Below are 23,055 nucleotides of genomic sequence, written 5' to 3' on the forward strand. Positions count from 1 at the left end.
GTCTTCTGGTCGTGGCTTTTCTATTTCATTTCCTGCTGGTTCTCCCTGCCAAAGCTGATCCTTTTCTCTTTGGACCCCAGATTTGCTCCAGGTTGAACCCGTTTCCTCCAGGTTCCTGGAATTCCAGCTAAATGACTGTGGTTTCCTATTCACAGAAATCTCCATGAAATTGATCTGTTTCTGACTCTCCAGACACACCTCTCCACAGTCTCCATCAAAATGACTTCTGGTTTTATCTGGTTTCTCCAAAGTCTCCATCACCATTAGTCTGCCTTTCCAAGGTCTCCCAGAAGCCTGCGTCCCTCATGTCACCCCCTGCCCCCTCGTCTCTCCTTCCAGCATTCTGCTGCCTGTTAAACTGGTCTTTTTTCAAAGTTTTCACCCAGAGGAAAAAGTGGCACGGCATGAAATCCCTCACACTTCTGCAGTGATTCCTCCTGGTCAGACCGTGCCTCTGCTCTTCTGTGTGGGGAGGCTCTCGGTGTGAGGGAGGGCATATGTCCACCAGGGCCCTCCCACCACAGCTTTGAAACCTGGGGAGGCCATCAATATGTATATATCACTTGCCTGTTTCTCAGCTTTCCACATCAAACTTGTAGCTCGGCCAGTGTTGCCCAGTGGTGGTTGAATGCTGACCTATGAACCAGGAGGCCACGGTTAGATTCCTGGTCAGGGCTCCATCCCCAGTACGGGGTGGGCAGGAGCCAGCCAATGAATGATTCTCTCTCATCATTGATGTTTCTATCTCTCCCTCTCCTTTCCTCTCTGAAATCAATAAAAAATATATATATATTTTTTTAAGTATAGTTTTTAGACTTTCTTTTGGACTTCAGGTTGATATTGAATATTAAGCTTAAGTGCTTTCTGCCTCTAAGTAGAAGTCATGATAATTGAGCTGAATGAAAATGGAATCACTGCCAAGCTGAACAGGAATGTGGCTTCTGTCATAACAGGTCCAGGCTGGGTAGAGTTCAGATGAGGAAAGTTAGCTAGGAGTTCTAGCTGGTTGCCCAAATAGTGCACAACCTGTTTCTTCCTCATTCCTTTCCTACTGCACTTCTAAGTTTCATATCACAACCTCAGAATCTCTACCGTATAGAGATATCTGGTGAGCTGGCTCCACAGGTGAAGGGTGAACTCGGCTGCTGGCGCTTGGTGTCACGCTATCAGATTTGTGGTTGAGGACACAGCAAAGGGCCTGGGGTTGGGTGCCTGCAGAAATGTCAGACAAGCACGTAGTGGGTAGCAACTCTCACCCCTGGTTTTTTCCAACTCTGCCTTCACATTCTGGTGCTCCGGGCTCTTTCCTGATGGTTGAGTTGGCCGATCTTATTTCTTGTCGATTTCAACCCTCAGAATATAGGCATTGAGGGGGTTCAGGCTTGATCTTGACTCTTCATAGTTTTTTCCAGTGGGGGCTTATATTTCTAGAAGAATTTGGTGGTTCTCATTTCTCAAAACCTCTGTTGAATAACTTTGCTTGTGACTTTTTAAAATATTATTATTCTGACACCTCTGTCTGCCCTTCCAAACACACAGAGGACATTCAGTAAGTGCTAGACCTCTTCCCCGTTCCTTTCTCCTTCTGCCTGACTTTTGCCCCCAACCAGTCTGCTTCCTCTTCTCCCCTTCTCTCCCTCCCTTCTTCCTCTGTACCCCTCTCTCCCCCTTTCTTAACTTTGCTTCCCTCCCTATACTCACTTGGAACACTCCCTGTTCATGATGAACAAACATACTAGCACAGAACAGTATTGGCTAGAATGTGTTCCGGGAAACACCAGTCCCACCGAATGCTCCAGGGCACCAAGGTTCTGTGGTCCCGTGACCAGAAACTCAGAATTCTTTCTCTTTGTCTTGGAATTTAAGGTTGTCCATTGGCATAAAGGGATCCTGGAAGATTGGGCTTTAAAGAAACCAGTTTAATTCTATTCAGCCACAGCTTCCTTAAATTCCTTGACGCTAGAATGCTGGGTCTTTTTGTTTGTTTGTTCTTTACCATCCTGGTGTCACTAGGTTAGCTCTGTGGGTGACCCTATGCCAGGTGGGAACCAGCTTAGAGGGGAAGCCCTTGGGAAGAGGCAGTGGTCCGGAGGGGGTCCCTGGATGAGTACAAATCGGCCCTTTCTTCTGAGCCGGGGATGGAATGGAAAGGCTGTCTCCTGCCTCGTTGGCAGCGTTGCTTTATTATTGAACTCTCCCATCGTCTCGCTCTGGCTGGCTCACAGATACACCCCCAGCTTCCCGTCTACAGCAGATTCTTACCTGAATCTTGCTTTCTGCCTCGGGCCGGTGTCCTGTCTCCTGTTCTCATGGCCACGCTTCTGGAAACCCCACGCTTCTACCTCCACATCCTCCTCTTCTCTCAGGTTCTTCCCCTCTGTGGGCTGCCTATGGATAACACTTTCTGAAAGGTCACCAAGAACCCCAGCGCCAAGTCCGGTGAGCTTTTTATCCATCACCTATTCCCAACCTCTGTTTTCTCTGACGTGCTTGCCTTCAGGAAACACAGATCTCCTTGGCAGGTGATACCCTCCTGTCCCAACACTCCTGTTTCTCCTCTCCCCGCACCTTTAAAATGTTCACATTTCCGCTCACCCTCTGTTCTCCCTCTACAGGCCTTCCTTTGGCGAGCTAATCACTTTCATCTGCTTCAGGCACCACACCTCTATGCGTGATTCAAAGACAAAACTTGTGTGATTTTGAGGAGGGAGGACCCTGGATGGAGATTGTGGCATAAAATGACGATTTCATGATGTTCACAGATTTTGAGTCAGGAGTTCAGACAGGGCACAGTAGGGGTGGCTTGTGTCTGCTCTCGGGTATCTGGGACTTCAGCTGTGAAGACTTGAACCACTGGGGTCTGGAATCATCTGGAAGTTTCTTCATTCCTATGTCTGGCTCTTGAGCTGGATAACTCAAATGCTCAACTGGGCCTTTAGAGGAAGCACCCCCAGCGTCTTGGGCTTCTCCTGGCATGGCGACAGGCTGCCATGGGGGTGTCCTAAGCGGGATCATCGTGCCAAGAGATCAAAGCAGAAGCCGGCTGTAGAATTCAGGCGGCATCATGAGTGCTACGTTCTCTTGGGTGTAAGAGAGCCACTGAGGCCAGCCCTGATTCAAGGGGAGGGACATTAGATGCTACTTCTTGATGAGGGAGTCACAAGGTCACATTGCAGGATGGGAGATACTGCTGTGGCCGCCTTTGGAAAGTGCCTTCTGCCTCCGTGGATAACAGAGACATCTGTGGGGATGAGTAATGGGGGGGGGGGGGGGGGGGCAGGCAAGGAGAGGGTTGTTTTGAACCTGACTACTTGTGTTGCTAGCTGGCAATTAGAAGTATAGGATGAACTAGTAAGAAACGAACAAGAATGGTGCAGCCTTGTACCTGGAGAGTGACAGAATTTTAAACGCTTAACCACAATGTAATAAACAGCACTGAGCTTTAGTTTCCAGAATGCAGTCCTTAGAGGAGTTGGCTGACTTTTGGGTTTTGCTGTGCCCATGTAAGTCACATATTCTTAGGGAGAGGAAAGTCCAGGTAAGGGCGTTAGGACAGGAGCCTTTTCTGTGAGTTCCTGCCCCCATTCCTTCCATAAGTGCGCCCACCCCCTACTCCCCATCCACACATTCTTCACATTTGCATACATTCTAAGAGGTGTGACTACTGCGTATTAGAACTGACTGATTCTGACTATACAACTTGGAACTGGAGATGATTCACACAAAAGCTTCAACATCATTCATTCATTCATTCATTTTAACCTAAATAATACTGTACAGGGAGTCCCCCAAGTCTTTTCTTCTTGACTGCATTGGGTTGCTCTCTGTACTTGAAAATATAAAACTGCACTTCTTTTAAAGCCTTTTCCAACTCAGAATTTTGTGTAGGGGTGAATTTTGTGTTGTGTTGCTTGACTATTTAGGACGGAATGTTCAATCATGAGGGTTTAAAGGTATCACCAAGAGAGCATCAGGCCCTAGCTGGTTTGGCTCAGTGGGTAGAGCATTGGCCTGTGGACTGCCTCCAGTGTTCGATTCCAGTCAAGGGCACATGTTTGGGTTGCGGGCTCGATCCCCAGTGGGGAGCATGCAGGAGGCAGCCGATCAATGATTCTCTCATCATTGATGTTTCTATCTCTATTTCCCTCTCCCTTCCTCTCTGAAATCAATAAAAAAATATTTTTTTTTTTAAAAAGAGAGAGCATCAGGACACGGGGAGGAAGTGTGCTGCTTGTGACTTCAGACTGGGTGCGGCATCAACAGAACAAGAACAGCTGCAAACCCCGCGGAAATGCAGTCTTCAGAGAAGAATAGGAGTGAAGGGTGTGGCTCTCTAGAGCATCTATGAATTCTCTTCTATCTGGAATCAGAAAACAGACTAAGCTAGCCCATTGAAATATGTGAATCCTAGGAAATCCTTGGAGCATGCTGAGGATCGATGTTTTCTACTCAATCGGTTTTTGACATTTACCTAACATGTGGAAATTCCACTCTGATTACTTAATTTCTTTCTCTAATTGGCTGTAAACTGCCTGCCTATTCTTTAGCCTTAAGACACCACAGTAACTGGCAGCTTGTAAAATAAAGGGTGTGTGAGCGAGGGGGTGGGGATCTTCCTGTGCCAATGATTTGTAAGGGGGAGAGGAGACTGTGTAGAGGAGGCGAGAGGGAGGGCTTGTGAGACTGTGCCACCTCCTTCTCTGGAACTTGCTTCTGAGTAATGTCATTCATGACTGAAGCTTAGGAGAGGAGCTTTTGCTCATGGAGACCTAACATGGCTTGTGCTTTTCTTACTGCCTGCTTGGATCCTGAGTCTCTCTCCCACCTCGTTTCTTCTTCTCTCTCCCCCTCTCTCTAATTGGGGGTGCTCAATCTTACCGGTGTATCAGAATCACATTGTGGAGCTTTTAAAACCCTATGGGTGCCTGGGCCCAGTCCCCGGAGATGCGGATAGAGTAGGTCTGGAGTGAGACAAGGGGAGAATCCATATTTTAAAAGGAATTCACCAGTTTCTACCTCAAATCAGTAGAATAATGCATCTCATGCCCTATTTAGCACCCTGCTCCTCAAAGCCTAGTGGTCACCATCTAGCATCCCTGGGTGCTTGTTAAATGCAGAACCTCCAGCTCCTCCCAGACCAGCCGATCAGGATCTGTTAACAAGATCCCCAGTGAGGGTGAGGGCCCTTTATTTCAAAAGGCAGTTGAACCCCCAAAGTCCTGCTTTGCTCAAACTCTGCAGTGTGTTGCTTCGTGACAAAGTATATTGCTAGAGGGGCTGTCACTGTCAGGTGTGCTGGAGGCAGGAGAAAGGCTAAGGAATGCTGCTCTTGAGCAGTGGATCACAACGTCACCTGCAAATTAGGGTCACCTGGGACCTTTGCTGGGCTCACCTAGACTAAAGCAGAAGGGGTGGACAGGGCTTTAGGAAGTGATTTTAAAAAACCTTGGGGATTCCATTAGGATCAAGAGCAGCTAATCCCACAGTCATGGTGCATAGGAATCCATCTGAGATCTTGTGAAAATGCCGATTCTGGTGCCCGAGGTCTGGGTGTGCCTGAGAGTCTGTGTTTCTAACGAGATCTCAGGCGATGCAGCTTGTCCACACTTTGTACAGAAAGGGCCAGGAACGAGGAGTGACGTTGTTTTTGTTTAGGCAACAGAGCTGAATGCTCCAAAACCACACAATCAAGCATGTAGACTTGATAAATTCTTGACTCCAACCTCTTACCTCCTTTCCCATTTTCTCAAAAGCTGATCAGACCTTCACACTCTCCCTTAGGTGCCCACTTTGAGCCACCTCATGCTTTATCACTTGAGAAACTCAAGGCCCTACATACCCTCCCTCACTCATCCTTCTCTACCCCTCACCCCAAGGGAGAAGCCCTCCCTCTTGCCTTCTCTACACTCCCCTCCATCAGCCATCCCCTTGTCTTCCTATCTTCTAACCATCACCCTCCTGGCTCCTTCAGTTTCCCCATCCTAAAAACACTTAATGAACTCTCCCCTTAGATTCTTATCCAGAAGAAAGTTATCAGCTGCAGGCCCCTTGGACATGACAAAAAAAAAAGTTTGGAGCCGCCCAAGGGATGTAGCCACAGCCCCACCACCAAGGATCCTAGGACATACCACAAATCAGTGAGGGGCCCTCCCCTGCTACATCAGGTTCTGGAAGTAAGAGACCCACTGTGGGTTATCCCTTTCCAAAAAGCCAACCCTACCACAAAACAGTGGTTGCCATGAGATAGAGGTGGGTATTATGTCTAAAGTCAGTGGAGGACACCATAGAGAGGACAGAGGGTGGCCAGGGAACTGTGTGATGTCACTACTGCAAGCTGAGTCCCCAGTCTTCAGTCAGGCAACCCCAACTCACACTCATGCTCTTCAGAGCTATATGAGGGCACTGCCCCGCCTCAGTCCTTCCTGGCTTTGGTTCCCCAAGGCTGTAGCTGAAAGTCACACCAACACCACTACCACCACCATCACCACTTTTCTCTCCTCTTCTTTTTCACCCTCCCTCCCCCCAATGATGACTGAACTCATATCCCTTCAGGGGACATTCAAGAGAGGGAGAAAGGGCACATCAAGATTCATGGGCAACCAAAAGATGAAAGTCATCATCTAGACTTAGCAATTCCACTCCTAAGTAGATACCTAGGAAAAAATCTTATGAGTTCCAGGAGACAACCACAGGAATATTTATAGTGAAATAATCTGTAATAGCCAAACACCCAATCCCATTAACAGAGATTTGATAAACTGTGGTATGTGCATATGATGGGATAGTAGGGAACAGTGGAAATGAATAGCAGTTCTTCACATGAATGAAACTCACATAATGTTGAGGGAGAAAAAGCAATTCACAGAATTCATGTGATATAGCTCAAAAACTGGCCTGAATAATATATTGTTTGGGGCTCTTGTTTGGTAAACGTGAATGGAAAAACAAGAGAATGAAGAGCACGCATGTTGGGAATGTGGTGGCTGAAGTGTAGAAAGGAGGAAAATGTGGGGGAGGAACACACAAGAGACTTCCACAGAGTTGAGAAATGTTCTGTTAAACCAGGAAACATCTTCTGATAACTGGGGCAAAAACTACCCCCAAGGAGAATCAGGTTAGAAAGAGTTAGTGTAGGGCAGGGTTAGGGAGAAGTGTTTTAAGAGATAACCTGTTGGGTGAGAAATGTTTCCCCCAGTAACAGAGAAGCTGTGGACTCCCTTTTTAAAAAAATATTTTTATTGATTTCAGAGAGGAAGGGAAAGGGCTAGAGAGACAGAAACATCAGTGATGAGGGAGAACCATTGATTGGCTGCCTCCTGCCCGCCTCTTACTGGGGGATTGAGCCCGCAACTCGGGCCATGTGCCCTTGGCCAGAATTGAACCTGTAACCCTTCAGTCCACAGGCTGATGCTCTATCCACTGAGCCAAACCGGCTAGGACTGGACTTTTTGAAGTGCCCTGGAATTTAGATGTGGTGATTGAATGGTAGATGTGACATTAAGTACATAAAATGAACTTATAAAGTTGACAGATAATTCAGATAGGGATAAAGCAGTGCATAACATTAACCTATGATCAGAACTCAAAAGTTTGAGTTCGTTGGTATGCCTTTTTTCTTTGATTTATTCATTCACTAAATAATGGGTTATAAATGTTATAAATTAGTTTTCTAGGCCTGTTATAACAGAGTACCACAAACTGGGTAGTTTAAAGATAAGTAAATGAGTTCAAAAAAATAATTTAGCTGTGACCTTCTGGGGCTCTGGGATTTTTGTTTGGGTATTTAAACAAAGTTTGCTCTTTTATAGAATCCTGATGTTCTATGGACAAGTTACAATATGTTCATTAGTGTGCCATAAACTGGGGAACTTCAACAGCAGAAGTTTCTTGTCTCACAAGAAGTTCAAGTCCAAAGTGTTGACAATGTTCATTCCTTCAGGGAAGAATCTGTTCCAGGCCTTTTTCCTTGGTTTCTTGGTCTTTCCCCTGTGACTTCACATCATCTTCCCTCTATGTGTATCTCTTTGTCCAAATTTACATTTTTTTTAAGGATATTAGTCATGTTGGGTCAAAGGCCATCCTAATGACCTCACTTTAAATTGATTCCATCTGCTATGATCCTATTTCCAAATAAGGTCATATTCGGAGTTAGGGGTGGAGGGTAAGATTTTGGCAAGTGAATCTGAGAAGTACACAGATCAACCCATAACAACATGCTAATTGACTACTTCGTGGATTTTTTTCTTCTTTCTTTTTTAAAGATTGTTCATGGCAAGTCAAAGCAAATGACCGAAGCTTCCACGAACAGCCTCATTTTATGAACACCAAGTTCTTTTGTATCAAGGAGAGCAAATATGCGGTAAGTTGATTTTAACTGCCTAAGTTGTCTTCACTAAAAGCCAGTTTTCTCCAATGGCCAACCTGCTTGCCAGCTTCATGTGACACCTGCCTTCTAGATAACCCCTGGCCTGGGGCCATTACAGTCATTGTTAGCTCTATAGAATGTCATTGCAGTAAGTTTGGCTGCCCTGAGGCTGTCTAGGGGTGGCTTGAAACAAAACAAAATTATGTAGATTGAAAATTTCCCTATGTATTTGCAAAATTCTCTTTAACATGTCTTATGACAGAATATACAATCATATCACAAAAGCCTTATGTTTGAAAGTAAGAAAAATTGAAAGGAATCTCTCCCTTTCCTGCCTATGATATAGAGATTTGGGAGATATTTTCACCTCAAAAATGCTTATTACCTTTGAAATATGCTAAAGGACACCTGTGAAGTGTGGGCTGAAATGTTGTCTGTTAGCTCTCTAGATCTGCTGTAAGAAAGGATCGTAAACTGGTGGTTGAAAACAACAGAAAGGCATTGTCTTATAGTTTCAGAGACCAGAGTCCCAAAGGAGGGTGTTGGCAGGGTTGGTTCCTTTGGGAGGATCTGAAGAATGGTCTGTTGCAAGCACCTGGCCAGCTTCTGGCAGCAGCTGACCGTTCTCACCATTCCTTGGCTTGTAGGAGCATCCCTCTCGTCTGTGTCTGTCTTCACATGGACTTCTCCCTTGTTTCTCTGTGTCCCAGTTCTCCTTCTTCTAAGGCAGTGGTTCTCAACCTTCCTAATGCCACGACCCTTTAATACAGTTCCTCATGTTGTGGTGACCCCAATTTCATTTTTACAAATTGAACATAATTAAAGCATAGTGATTAATCACAAAAACAATATGTAATTATATATGTGTTTTCCAATGGTCTTAGGCGACCCCTGTGAAAGGGTCGTTCGACCCCCAAAGGGGTCGAGACCCACAGGTTGAGAACCACTGTTCTAAGGCCTTCAGTATTGGATTAGGGCCCACCTTAATCCTGTATGACTCATTGTAACTTGATTATATCTGCAAAGACCCTATTTTCAAATGAGGTGACAGGCACAGGTATCAGGGGCAGGACTTGAATCTAACTTTTGGGGCACACAGTTCAGCCCACAATGGTATCTGTTACTCTTTCTCACATAGCAGCCTCCATCTCCCCTTAAACAGAAAGTGTTCCTTCCCCTCCTGCTTTGCCGCCCATGTTGACATCTCCCTTTGTTCTGTTTTCTAAGAGGCTCTAGGGGGTCAAGGATATAGCGGGGCACATTTGGTCACAGTTGGATTTGCCAGAACTTCTGGATAAAATGTCTGCGTCTTGATACCATCTCTGATTTAGGCTTCCAAGGAGTCATTTTGAGGCCTGATTAGAGTTAGAAGCTTAAAGGAAATCTCAGTATCTTTCTTAGGGATAAATGACGTCTCTGTGTCACTGTTGGCTATAGGACTTACTGCTTTCGCAGATGTGTGTACATTGTGATAAATGTGTGGCGTAATTTAGAATGACTTTCTTCTTTTTTCCAACAGAGCAATGCAATTAAAACGTACAAGTATAATGCCTTTACCTTTCTACCAATGAATTTGTTTGAGCAGTTTAAGAGAGCAGCCAATTTCTATTTCCTGGTCCTTCTTATCTTACAGGTAATGCCCTTTGATATCTTAAAATCTGTTTTGAATTATGGTGACTCAGTAACATTTATGTTGTGGATGCATATATCTCTACTAACCTTGAAAGTTTTTATATTAACGTCAGGGCGATGCTCGTACAGGAATATGCTTTATGCACAGAACTGGCTCCATTGGTGCTAAATGAACAGGGAAAAGGAGCAAATGGAAATGTTATTTTAATTCTGTATTTTTTTATATATATATTTTATTGAATTTTTATAGAGAGGAAGGGAGAAGGAGAGGGATAGAGAGTTAGAAACATCGATGAGAGAGAAACATCAATTCAGCTGCCTCTTGCACGCCCCCCACTGGGGATGTGCCCGCAACCCAGGTACATGCCCTTGACCGGAATCGAATCTGGGACCCTTCAGTCTGCAGGCTGACGCTCTATCCACTGAGCCAAACCAGCTAGGGCTAATTCTGTATTTTTAAACATTCTATTTTATACTGATGAGAATGTTAAAAATGGCTTCCCTAATATGAATCCAGTTAAAATCTTCACGTTGTAAAATTATTATAGGTACCTTAAAATTAAATCTATTGTTTATGCTTCCCCTTTATTTTTTACTTAAATGCCTAATTTCCCCAAGTATATTATTGATTTCCATTCATATTTTAGTCATAAATCTCAATAAATTATTTTTGTGCAGTTGTTTTACGTTGGAAAAGGCCAATTTTTTCCTGAGTTTTAATTTTCCTTTATTGTGACCAAAAAAACACACAACCCACCCTTATCTGGAGAGCATTAATTTTATCTGTTTAGGAGCTGTTATAATCACAGGAACTCTACCACTGGGAGTGTCACCCGTTAGCATCTCATATACAGGTTACAGAGGAAGGCACATCTTCTTGCTTTTATCACATTCTTTATACCAACCATGGAATCTCGAAAATAGTCTCACCTGCTGGGATTCACCCAGGAAGGTTTTGTGAGAATGGTAGCACGTGTGTCTGGGTGGGGATGGAGGATACATGGAGTGGAGAGGAGAGAGAGCAAATAGGGGAGAGAGAAACTGAGAGAGAGAAACACACGAGAGAGAGAGAGAGAGAGAGAGAGAGAGAGAGAGAGAGAGAGAGAGAGAGAGAGAGGAGAAATAGATACTCATCAGATTTAGTGGAATGTAAGACCTGCTGATTCTACAGTGCAGGATGGTCACGTTATCACGAAGGACCTTTGAGATAGGCTTGGAGAGATAAACTACAAATTATAAAGTACCACTGTGATGAGTGGGTGACTTTCCTCTTACTTCCTTCTAGCAGAAAAAGGCGAGTTACACATATTGACAATAATGTGGAAAATGATCTTTGTCTCCTCCAATGGCTCCAATTTTTTTCAAGTACAGCAATCCAATGTAGGTGACAGGAACAGCCTGAGACAGCCCTTTCCTTGCACTGTTACCTCCCTTGATTCTTGTGCTCTGAGTTTAATACTGTAACGTGCATTTTGCAGAGAACTGAGACCTGGCAAGACAAAGGAACTTGCTCCAAGTCTGGTGGCCCATAAGTGGTAGAACTGGGCAGGACTTGGGTCCAGGAGCTTGACTGTAAGGCCTGCCATTTTAACCAGTACATATGGCTCAGAGATCAATTAGTTGGTAACAAAAGATCTTCACTAAATTTTGTTTCCAATCTGTTATTCCAATGTATGCCATCTTGATGGATGACTGGCTTCCTGCAAGGCCAGCCTCTTTTTTGCCTGGACCAATAGCAATGCCACTGAAGGAAGTGCTTTCTTCTAGTGCCCCCAAAGATGCCCCATCCAATCACTAGCTTTCAGAGCCAGCCACTACCCACTGCCATCTTTGCCTGCTTCCGAGCCCCCAGGCTCAGCCCCCAGCAGTGAAGAGCCTGCTTTATGCATTCCCTCAAAGTGAAAGGATTCCTTCCACCCACACCCCATGCTACCCTCCCAGTTAATTGGGATTTTCACACAAAAAGTGGAGCACTTCTCCTCTAGGGTCATGTTAGAAAGCCTCCTTGGTGTTCAGTTAAGGTCACAATGGGAGAATTTCAGGAGCTACTGTTCTCTGGGCTCTGTTCTGGGAGGCCAGAGGGTAGAGAGAGGGCAGGTGGTAAGAGGAAGATTGGCTGGACGCGTAGATGCCTTTTCTCTGTTTTCTGCAGGATACAGGCTTGGGTGGGTGATGATGAAGATTAGACTTCAAATCAGTAAGCTTAGAATTAGCAGTTACCTGTGTGTTTGCCTTCATGGCCACACATGTATGCCTTTTTGTCTCTTCCAGGCCATCCCTCAGATCACAACCCTGGCGTGGTACACCACCCTGGTGCCCTTGCTTCTGGTGCTGGGCATCACGGCGATAAAAGACCTGGTGGATGATGTGGTAAGGATTTCCCGTGAGACTCTCCCCTCATGGCTGCAAGCGTATTTTTTAGTTTGGCATTAACACTTTACATTTTGAGATTATTAATATAACCTTTCCCCATCTCTCTTCTAAAGGCTCGCCATAAAATGGATAACGAAGTCAACAACAGGACATGTGAAGTCATTAAGGATGGCAGGTACTGTCTGTCAATGGTAACCTAGTTACAAGGCTCTAATGTGTAAATATGTCTAGAAACATAGTTGGAGATAACCATTAGAAAAATCTAGCGGTGTCTTCACCCTCTAAAATTTCTACGACTTTGTACTCCCTTTGTGACCTGGAGGCTCTACCCAAATTGCATTATGGGAGGTTGCCAATTGGGCTGCATGGCTCTATGTTTACACAACTTCATCAGTCTGGAATGTGCTGCTCCCATCTCTGCTGGGGACAAAAGATGAGACGCCCACACAAATAATTCAAATGAGATTCAGATCATAATGAGAAAGATGAAAACAAGATGTTCTGAGAGTTCAGTGAAGGAAGGAGTCGCTTTAGCTGGAAAACTGGGGATGGTGTTGGGCATCTGAGTAAAGCCCTGCACAGCAGAAGTTAGGGAACAGCAGCAGAGATGGGGCAGGGCAGCAAGGGCCTCCTAAGGGGACCCGAACATCCTAGTGGAAAAGTCCAATGGAATTGCCTCTATCCCTGCAAAGAGCTGTGGCAAGAAGGTGCTAACTTGTTTAGTTATCATTTGAGACCCATGTGCAAATTGCTAATTCATAGTTTTAGAGATATTGAAATGTAAACTAATTACAATTTTATTTATTGAAAGCCAATTTTTAAAAATCCTGGGCTTACGAATTGTGTGATAAATTCTTATAAAACTGGGGAAACGAGCATGTTAGCATGTATCTAAAATGTATTTTAAATGTCTAGGTCTTTTTAATCCATAAATTCATAGAGGACAAACATAGTAATTGAATTCCTGCCTCCAAAAAGTTAAGTTTATTCATTGTGTAGGTTCATAATATCTGTTGGGAATATCTTTTTCTATATATGAAAAACCTTTAAAACAGACTATATTCTAAAACTTTTTAAATTTTTATTTGTTAGAAATTTAAATGGGTATTGCCTATGGAATTTGTTGCTGAAGGTAGTCATCATTTTATTTATTTTACATTTTATCAATACCCTTATTAGACTTACTGTAAAAGTGATATAGACTCATTAAAAAGGTAGTTTAAACTTTAAAGTTCCATGAGGATTCCAGGTGGCCCCATGTGGGAGCCATAGTATGTTGCTGTCCTGGGACCACCCAGACCTGCAGCTGAGGAGGTAATGGATAATGGAGAAGACAGGAGAGCCCTGGCCGGGTGGCTCAGTTGGTTGTAGTGTTGTCCCATGCACCAAAAGGTGGCGTGTTTGATTCCTGGTCAAGACACTACCTAGGTTATAGGTTCAATCCCCGGTAGGGGTGTATACAGGAGGCATCCAATCAATGTTTCTCTTGCACATCGATGTTTTTTTTTCCTCTCTCTCTCCCTCCCTCTCTCAAATATCAATAATAAAAAAAAATAGTTTCACCCTAGCCAGTTTGGCTCAGTAGATAGAGTATTGGCCTGTGGACCAAAGGTTCCGGGTTCAATTCTGGTCAAGGGCATGTTCCTTGGTTGCAGGTTCCTCCCCAGCCTGGGCCCTGGTCAGTGTGTTTCTCTCACATCGATGTTTCTGTCTTTCCCTCTCTCTTCCACTCTCCCTAAAAACCAATGGAAAAATATCCTCGGGTGAGAATTAACAACAGCAACAACAAAAAATAGTTTCCCTTAAAAAAAAAAAAAAAAAAAAGAGAGGACAGGAGTGGTGGGAACACAGGACATGAGCAAAACCAAAAAAGGGTGGCATGTGTCTCCTGGCCACACATTTACGTAGCCCCCTTTAAGCCTTTATTATATGACGGAGGAGGGAAAGAAGACAATCACCATCATCACCATCATTGTTGCTTCCTTCAGAGGATTACATGGTTCTCCTGACCACTCAATGGGGCTACGTCATGAAATGGCTGAACTTTTTGCCAAACTTTTCCTGTGATTTTCATGTTCTCCCAGAACCTTTGACTTCCTGAAAGAATAATTCCAGGTCTCTTGCCAGTAGCTCTTTTTAAAACACCCATAACCTATCTGTATTTTTAATGTTTAGATTCAAAGTTACCAAGTGGAAGGAGATTCAAGTTGGAGATGTCATTCGTCTGAGGAAAAATGATTTTATTCCAGTAAGTGAACAAGCTCGCATCTCATTCCTGTTCTCCCAGATCTGACTTGGCGCTCGGTGTGGTCTGGGGTCTCTGTGTCACTGGTGTGTTTGGTTTCGAACAGGCTGACATCTTACTGCTGTCCAGCTCTGAACCGAACAGCCTCTGCTATGTCGAAACGGCCGAACTGGATGGGTAAGTGGGTCTCAGGTGGGCCTGCGTTAAAGCTCCCCTTGGAAGGCTCAGTCCGCTACGTTGAAAGCCGTGCCTGGAATGGAAGCCCTGAGAGCTGGCCTGGCCTCTACCACATCCTCTCTGGCCAGCAGTGTCCCTAATCAACCAGCCTCCCTGTCTGATTCCATTTATAAAGTGGTGCTGTCACGCCTGCCTTTCCCCACCTTTCAGGGAAGGTGAAAGGGTCAAATGCGCGCCCAGCCCTTTGTGAACTGCTGAGCAGGGTTCAGACACCTCTGAATGAAGATTAATGCAATCTATTTTAGAAAAAAAGAACAGATTGTTAAAGTCTTTGCCAGTAGATAGTTTTGACTTCTCCCTTTGTTAGTCTTGATTATTATGCTTCCACTTGAAAGAGAGTAAAGGCCTATTTTTCAGTACATTTATTGAGGGCCTACTAGGTTACATTAGGTTAATGGTTTAGCTCATTTAATCTCCTCAACAACTGTCTGAGACAAGTAATATTACCTTGACATTACCCATGAGGAAACTGAGGCCAGGAGGTGAAGTAGCCTGTCCGAGGTCACACAGTAAGTGGCAGAGTTGGGACGCCGCTGTTGTAAACCCCTTTCCTTACAGCCCAGCTGTGCATATGCCTCTTTAAGGAGAGCCGAAATTGCCAAGTAAAACCTAGGTCTTCCTCTGTTCTATAAGCCAGTCAGAGGATGTTCCATCTTAACTATAAAACAGCTGCTATTCCCATGAGTGAGAATAGTGAGTGGGTAGAACATGCCAAGATTTGGGAATGGAAAGAGAGGATTATTTTTCAAAGACATGGGATCCACTTCTTTACTCTGGAAAACAATAAGTTGACAGTCTAGACCAGCGGATCTCAACCTATGGGTCGAGACCCCTTTGGCAGTCAAATGACCCTTTCACAAGGGTCACCTAAGACCATCCTGCATATCAGATATTTACATTACGATTCATAACAGTAGCAACATTACAGTTATGAAGTAGCAACAAAAATAATTTTATGGTTGGGTCACAACATGAGGAACTGTATTTAAAGGGCAGGAAGGTTGAGAACCACTAATCTAGACATTTTCTGTAAAAAATATGTTTTGTAGAATCACCTTAGTGTGATTAAATATTAGAAGCTAAGTTGTTAAACAGCAGTTTGATAGTTTAAGCTGGTGTAAGTGTTTAGTTAGAAGGAGGAAGGAGCATTTCTGGTGCCTCCGTCTGGTAGGAATGTTGGCAACATTTCCCAGGTCAGGAGTTTTTCTGTCCAAATCTGAAGTTCTAAGATGATCAGAAAGTTTGGAAGAAAAAAAAAAAAAGCTAATTATTTAGCTTTTGCTTCTAGGATTGCCTAATGTTACTTTGAACAATTTTCTTTATATTCCCGTTTGAACTTTAAAATTTGTCTGTTTAATTCTTTTTTCCCCCTCTCTCTCTAGAGAAACCAATTTAAAGTTCAAAATGGCACTTGAAACCACACACCAATATCTCCAAAAAGAAAATTCATTGGCAACGTTTGATGGTTTGTGAAAACACGTCTTCTTTTGTTTTAAATTTTAGTTGCTTGATTCGGTCCCTATTCATTAAAGTTAGAAAATGTTGTGTGAGTATTTATGTGAATCATATCTCTTTTAAAGGTTTTGTTGAATGCGAAGAACCCAATAACCGACTAGATAAGTTTACAGGAACACTCTTCTGGAGAAACACAAGTTTTTCTTTGGATGCTGATAAAATTTTGTTACGTGGCTGTGTAATTAGGAACACCGATTTCTGTCATGGATTGGTCATTTTTGCAGGTACTTTCGAAGTTTCTTGGGAAATTGATATGATAGGTACTTTCAAGATTTAAAGGAGGGGATTGCTCTTCTGTTCTTTCTCCATGGAAACCAACGGAAGAGTAATTTTATCCACAGGCCAGTGCATTGATTTTTCCAATTATTGATCATATTGAATTTTCCATTTCTAGGTGCTGACACTAAAATAATGAGGAATAGTGGGAAAACCAGATTTAAAAGAACTAAAATTGATTACTTGATGAACTACATGGTTTATACGGTATTTATTTTCTTTTTCTGTGGATGAGAGGCTAGATTGCTGTCTTGTGTTCTAAGTTTGTTGTATGTTTTTCTAATACAAAGAAAGTCGACCTCTGTAGGCCAGGTGGAAAAGGCATGAATCACTTCAAGGTTGGAGTGGGGAGAGAGGCTTCCCTCACTTTTTCTCAGAAAGGCCACATTCTAAACCAGCGGGCTAGATACGTTAGTGGGTCTGGGCTCCTGAAGTCAAGGTAGGGTTGATTTCACAGTTAGTTTCCCATAAGGGTAGTTCTGTTAAAAGCAAACTTTTTCCCAACATACACTGTATAAGTCCAAATATAAGGCAAGCCTAAATCTAAGGTGTGTTGAGAATCCATAAGACATACCCCCAGGTTGGATGACTCACAAAGAGGACTCCCAGAATTCAGCGTATAGTTGTACTCCCAGCTCTGACTTATTATAACTTATTACTCTAAGATCAGCAAAGGCAAAAGGCTCCTGGGGCAAAGTCTGGAGGAAGCCAGGCACAAGCTTCCAGAGTCCTCTCCCAGTTGAGTCACACGCATGACAGTTAATTCCCCCAGCAACAATTGGTGAAAGCCCATGTTAAATGTTGCCTCCACCAGAGATGCTCATTATAGACTCCGTGCCTGGGGCTTTACTGGGGTCTGGTCACGTAGGCACTGTCAGCCTGGGATCACCAGACTTCCAGGTTCCCCGAAGGAGAGCCGTGGTCAGCATAAAACATACACAAAGAGGCATAATGAGCCATTCTTATCAGAGCATAAGAAATAAGGAATCAGGCCCAGGCAGTGTGGCTCAGTGACTGAGCATCAACCCATGCACCCAGGAGATCTGGTTCGATTCCCAGTCAGGCATATGCCTAGATTGTGGGCCCGATCCCCATTAGGGGGCATGCAGGAGGCAGCTGATCGATGTGCTCTCTCATGGATGTTTCTGTCTCTCTCTCCCTCTCCCTTTCTCTCTCTCTCTCAAATCAATTTTTTTTTATTAAAAAAAGAGAAAGAATTAAGGAATCAGAAAACTTCCCCAATATCCAGGTTCCCAGATGCCAGCTAAGACCAAGCTTGCAAGCAGTCCTGCTCCTTAGGGTGGCCCCAAATACTAAGTGCTCCTCCAGGTTCCCAAAGAGAACTAATTTTTTTAAAGTATTTTGTTTAATTTGAATATATATACTTATAGGGAAGAAATAATACTTATAATACTTTACTTGCATATACATATTTAAAATCATAAAAATAATATATTAATTTAAGAAACAATTCTTTTTTTCCCTGCTCTCACATTTCATGAAAACTTGATTTGAATTTTTCATGTGCATCTTCACTATCTTGCCTTGACTAAGGCTGGAGCACTCACAATGAGCTCATCATCTCTCCTCTGTGGCAATTTGTTTTGAGATATAGGACTTCGGGAATCTGTCCAGAAATTTAAATCTGTCCCTGGAAATTTTATTACTACCACAAGTACCCAAATACTACTAAACAGTTGACTTTTTATTCATCCCTTAGATATATAATCATAATTTCCACAACAGAATACTTACTGTATTGTTTCTTAAATGATCTTAAACATAAAGTGATCATTAAACTTTCAAGAATAATTACCCAAATCTGGGTGAAATTTCCTTGCCTTAAAAAAAAAAAAATCATTTCCATTAAACATTAGCTATAAGCATCTAATTAAATGTTTGAAAATCTTTCATACTAAGGTAAGGTAAGGTATCTTCCCCAGTGTGTTATTATTTAAAATAAAAGTAACTGAGAGAATGTGGTACAATATGAGGGTGTTTAAGGATTTGACTGTAAGACGCTATCTTCTCTTCAGAAATATAATTTTGGAATAAAACCTCACCTCATATATGGAATGTAGGATAAATCAATCATTCATAGAAATCAAATAGACTTTCAAAGCATTCTTATGGCACTGTTTCTATTTTAATTGTGTTGTTTTTACAGGCTACTAAATTATCATAAATATGTAAAGTAGTTAGTATCCATGAAATGCACCAAGTGGGAAATCCTGCAGAATGCTACCCTTCAATGTTGTATTTCTTGTAGATCTTTGTTCTTCTGAGCCTGATTTCTGCTGGTCTTGCCATTGGCCATGCTTACTGGGAAGCTCAAGTTGGCAATTATTCTTGGTACCTTTATGATGGAGAAGACTCTAGCCCCTCCTACCGTGGGTTCCTCAATTTCTGGGGCTACATCATTGTTCTGAACACCATGGTGCCCATCTCTCTCTATGTCAGGTAAGGCTGTCTACACTTGGGCCTTTGCTTTTAAGGAAGAACACAGTACGTTTTTGCAACTTGGAGCCTTTCTTTCTAGCAATAGTTGTTTCAAAGGTCATAAGGAACAAGTAAGAAAATAACTTTCATTTCAGAATGGGGGGTAATGCAGGGAAAGGAAGTGAACAGTTGATTGTCTGCTTTGTGCCAGGCTCAGCTTGTATCTCAGCCTGTTGACCGATAAGACTACTAGAGTTCAGAGGTCGAACCCTCCTCCTGTAATCACTCGCTTAGTAAGATCCCTTCTCTGTGGGCTCCAAAACCCGAGCTTCAGAAAGAGCCTGGGAGAAAGTGAAGATTTAGGATGTCATGGGAAAATTTAATTGCTTCCTTTTTAGGAGCCGTCCTAAAGTCTCATCTGCCTCTCCCTGATTACCCTCCCCTCCCCTATTGCCGCTGCCACATCCATTCCTTGTAAAACTCATTGGACTTCCGGTCCACGATCTTCCCATGGGAATGCCACTCTCCCAGTCCCCCGAAGCCTCTCAAAATGTTTTGTTACTAATCTTGATCCCAGCCACAATAAGGGACAGACTCATGCCTCTGACAAATGGTAACCTCCTGGTTTTGTGCTATTTCTTCCGTTTTTACTTTTTCTTTCTTTCTTTTGTTTGTTAATCCTCACCCGAGGATATTTTTCCCATTGTTGTCTTGGAGAGAGTGGAAGGGAGGGAGGGACTAGAATGGGAGGAGAGAGAGAGAAAAGAGAGAGACAGTCAGACAGACATGGATTGGTTGCCTCCTTCATTGTGCCCTGACTGGGGTCAGGGATCAAACCTGCAATCCAGGTATATGCCCTTGACCAGGAATGGAACCAGCAACCCTTTGGTGTGTGGGCTGGTGCTCTAACCACTGAGCAATGCCATCGAGGGCTACTTTTTCCTTCTTTAATATCCAAGTTCATTGTCACTGGTCAGTTGGATTTTAGACCTTGGGGAGAGGGGCTGTGTCTTGAAATGTACTCAGCAGCCAGAGTCTGCTTTTAGTTCCAGTAGATAATAGCCCAGAGACACACAGGGTCAGATATACACCTATAATTAGAAGCATTTATTTTATTTTAATTTTATTACATGTGCATTTGTGTGTTTTTTAATTTTATTACATGTAGTTATTGTTGTTCTTTTAACATGAAGTAAAGCCCAGGGGAGCCATCTGTTTGCAGATGGCTTTAAGAAACTCTGAGATGAGCCCTAACCGGTTTGACTCAGTGGATAAAGCGTCGGCCTGTGGACTGAAGGGTCCCAGGTTCGATTCCGGTCAAGGGCATGTACCTTGGTTGTGGGCACCTCCCCAGTAGGGGGTATGCAGGAGGCAGCTGATCGATGTTTCTCTCTCATTGATGTTTCTAACTCTCTATCCCTCTCTGTAAAAAATTAATAAAATATATTTTTTTAAAAAAGAAAGAAACTCTGAGATGAGTTTTACCTTTGTCAAGGGAACTCATACACAGATTATTTTGTCTAAAACTATAAATGTAATTTATAAAATAAGCTGTATGTGTAGTTATTGGTTTAAAAAAGTCATGTCGTGTGAGTACTGGGATTTCTTTATTTCTCTTGGAAATAAAGGCCCTTTTAAGGCATGAGTCAGATCAGGTAATTCCAGATAGTATCTCTGCTTTGTGTTCAACCTGCAGTAGCTCTGTTACCTTCAGAACAAACTCAGTGAGGCCACACCATCACCCACAGGCCCAGCTGATCTGAGGTTCTGCCCTCCTCCACCTCCAACCGAAAACTCCTGGGCTCCCTCCACTCTCGCCTCCTTGATACGCTCCGGGGTGCCAGCCCCTTCATGCCTGTTCTTATGGAGCATCCTTCAGTCGGTATCTACATAATTCCTCTTTCGTTTCCTTCAGGTCTCTGCTCTCTTATCACATATGATCACTTGGCCTTTCCACCCACTCTATCTTAAATGTCGCTTCTGTTTCCTGTTGGTCTCCATCTCCCCTCACTCTGCTTTGATTTTTCTCCAGAGAAATTTCACCACCTGATATGTGTTTACTTGTCTTTTTATTTATCTGATTCCAGTAGAAGGTAACCTCCTTGAGAGTGGGGGGTTTGTCTGCTTTATTTACTAATGTGTCCCCTGTCCCTAGAATGGTGTCTGGTCAGAGCAGGCACTCAGGAAGCATATATGGAAGAAGGAAGGGAGTTATCCTTCCATCTGTTGAACTTTTATAAGGCATATTTGCCCACTTAACATTTGCTGGATATGTAAACAGTTTCCTTATAACTGGATATATGTAATCATTTAGGGTTTTAGAATTGAGATGACCCTCTTAGAATATCTTATTTTGGACATTCAATAGCCCTATAAGAATTTAGGGGAAAACTGTGCTTTTTCAGAGTGTGGAATCACAGTTTAGGAGTTATTTGCCAAGAGCCCTTTTCCCTTCTGGAGAGAGTGTTGGGTCTGTAACTTTGGTGAACTTGCTCTAGAATTGGGGTAATGGTAAACATGGCCATTCCAGTTGTGCCCAAGTACAGTAGAGAATGAGAGTAAAGAGAGTGAGAATAGCCACATGGTGCCCTCTGCATGCCACCATGTCACCCGCCCCACTGGGTTGTGTTGGAACATGGGGCACTGTGGCCATGGCTGGATATGCTCAGGAGTGAGTGGGAATGAGAAGGGCACTTTGGCCCTAAACCTAGAGAAAGGTATGTTTGGTCAGGAGAACCCAGAAGCTGGGCACATGGGCTACTGCCTGGCTTGTGTCTCTGTAGGTAAGCAGCTCACTCCTGTACGTACAAGTGAGGATAAAATCCACCATCTGCCAACTCGTGTCTGAGAATTCTATTGAAAGTAATCTTCTGTCTTCCTAGTGTGGAAGTGATCCGTCTTGGACAGAGCTACTTCATAAACTGGGACCTGCAGATGTACTACTTTGAGAAGGACACGCCTGCAAAGGCAAGAACCACTACGCTGAATGAGCAGCTTGGGCAGATCCATTACATTTTCTCTGATAAAACAGGGACTCTCACACAAAATATCATGACCTTTAAAAAGTGCTGCATCAATGGAAAAATATATGGTGAGTGGAAGCCGTTCCTCAGCCCCTGAGAGCCTGCCTTCCCAGCGTTGCTAGTGCCCTCCCAATGCAGAGCCCGGTGCTCATCCTAGGCTGAATCCTGAAGCCAGAGCATTGGTGGCATCGGGAACACATGGTGGGCGAGGTCAGCAGTCAGAAATAGGCACACATCCCTCAAGAAATTAAACTCAAAATTGCCATGTGACCCAGCAATCCCACTTCTGGATATATACCCAAAAGAATCGAAAGCAGGGATTGATGCAGAGAGATATTTGCACACCGATATTCATGGGATCATTATTCAATAGTTAAAGCATGGAAGTAACCCCAGTGTCAGTTGATGGATGAAAAGATAAAGAGTGCTATATATACACAATGGAATATTTAGTTTTAAAAAGGAAGAAATTCTGACGCATGCTTCAATATGGATGAACCTTGAGGACATTATACTCAGTGAAAGGAGCCAGTCACGAAAGAACAAATACTGTATGATTCCACTTATATGCGGTATCTTATCTAGAGTAGTCAAATTTCTAGAGACAAAAAGTTGAATGGTGGTTGCCGGGGAGAGGGAGTTATTATTCAATGAGAACTGACTTTAAGTTTTACCAGATGAAGAGCTATGCAGATGGACGGTGGTGATGGTTGCACAACAGTGTGTTTACCACGTAATACTCCCAAACTGTACATTTAACAATGGTTAAAATGGTAAATTTTATGTTATGTGTACCGTATTTCACCACAATTATTTTTAAGTTGATTTCCATTTTAATATTTTGAAATGTGCTGTATACTTATAAAAATATTAAGGCTAATACTATATTCAATTAGAGTGCTCTTTTATTTAATACAGTTTTTAAAAAAAAAAAAAGCTTTAAGAACACT

General features: G+C 43.2%; 1 protein-coding gene across 5 annotated transcripts in view; it reads left to right on the top strand.

Moving 5' to 3' along the window:
- ATP8B1 (ATPase phospholipid transporting 8B1) overlaps positions 1–23,055 on the top strand; it is a 109,239-nt gene that overhangs the window by 54,634 nt on the left and 31,550 nt on the right. For 3 of the 5 annotated variants that reach the window (XM_036321739.1, XM_036321738.1, XM_036321737.1), the window contains exons 3-13: positions 8,262–8,359; positions 9,885–9,998; positions 12,269–12,367; positions 12,484–12,545; positions 14,546–14,618; positions 14,722–14,792; positions 16,235–16,317; positions 16,433–16,591; positions 16,762–16,850; positions 18,913–19,103; positions 21,965–22,173. In XM_036321739.1, the coding sequence (XP_036177632.1) occupies positions 8,262–8,359; positions 9,885–9,998; positions 12,269–12,367; positions 12,484–12,545; positions 14,546–14,618; positions 14,722–14,792; positions 16,235–16,317; positions 16,433–16,591; positions 16,762–16,850; positions 18,913–19,103; positions 21,965–22,173 (1,248 nt within the window). Of the gene's footprint in view, positions 1–4,197; positions 4,324–8,261; positions 8,360–9,884; positions 9,999–12,268; positions 12,368–12,483; positions 12,546–14,545; positions 14,619–14,721; positions 14,793–16,234; positions 16,318–16,432; positions 16,592–16,761; positions 16,851–18,912; positions 19,104–21,964; positions 22,174–23,055 lie in introns of those variants that run through there. The other 2 variants (XM_036321740.1, XM_036321741.1) reach the window with 2 other exon arrangements.

Source organism: Myotis myotis, unplaced genomic scaffold (assembly GCF_014108235.1).
Source record: "Myotis myotis isolate mMyoMyo1 unplaced genomic scaffold, mMyoMyo1.p scaffold_m19_p_9, whole genome shotgun sequence".
NCBI classification, from domain to species: domain Eukaryota; kingdom Metazoa; phylum Chordata; class Mammalia; order Chiroptera; family Vespertilionidae; genus Myotis; species Myotis myotis.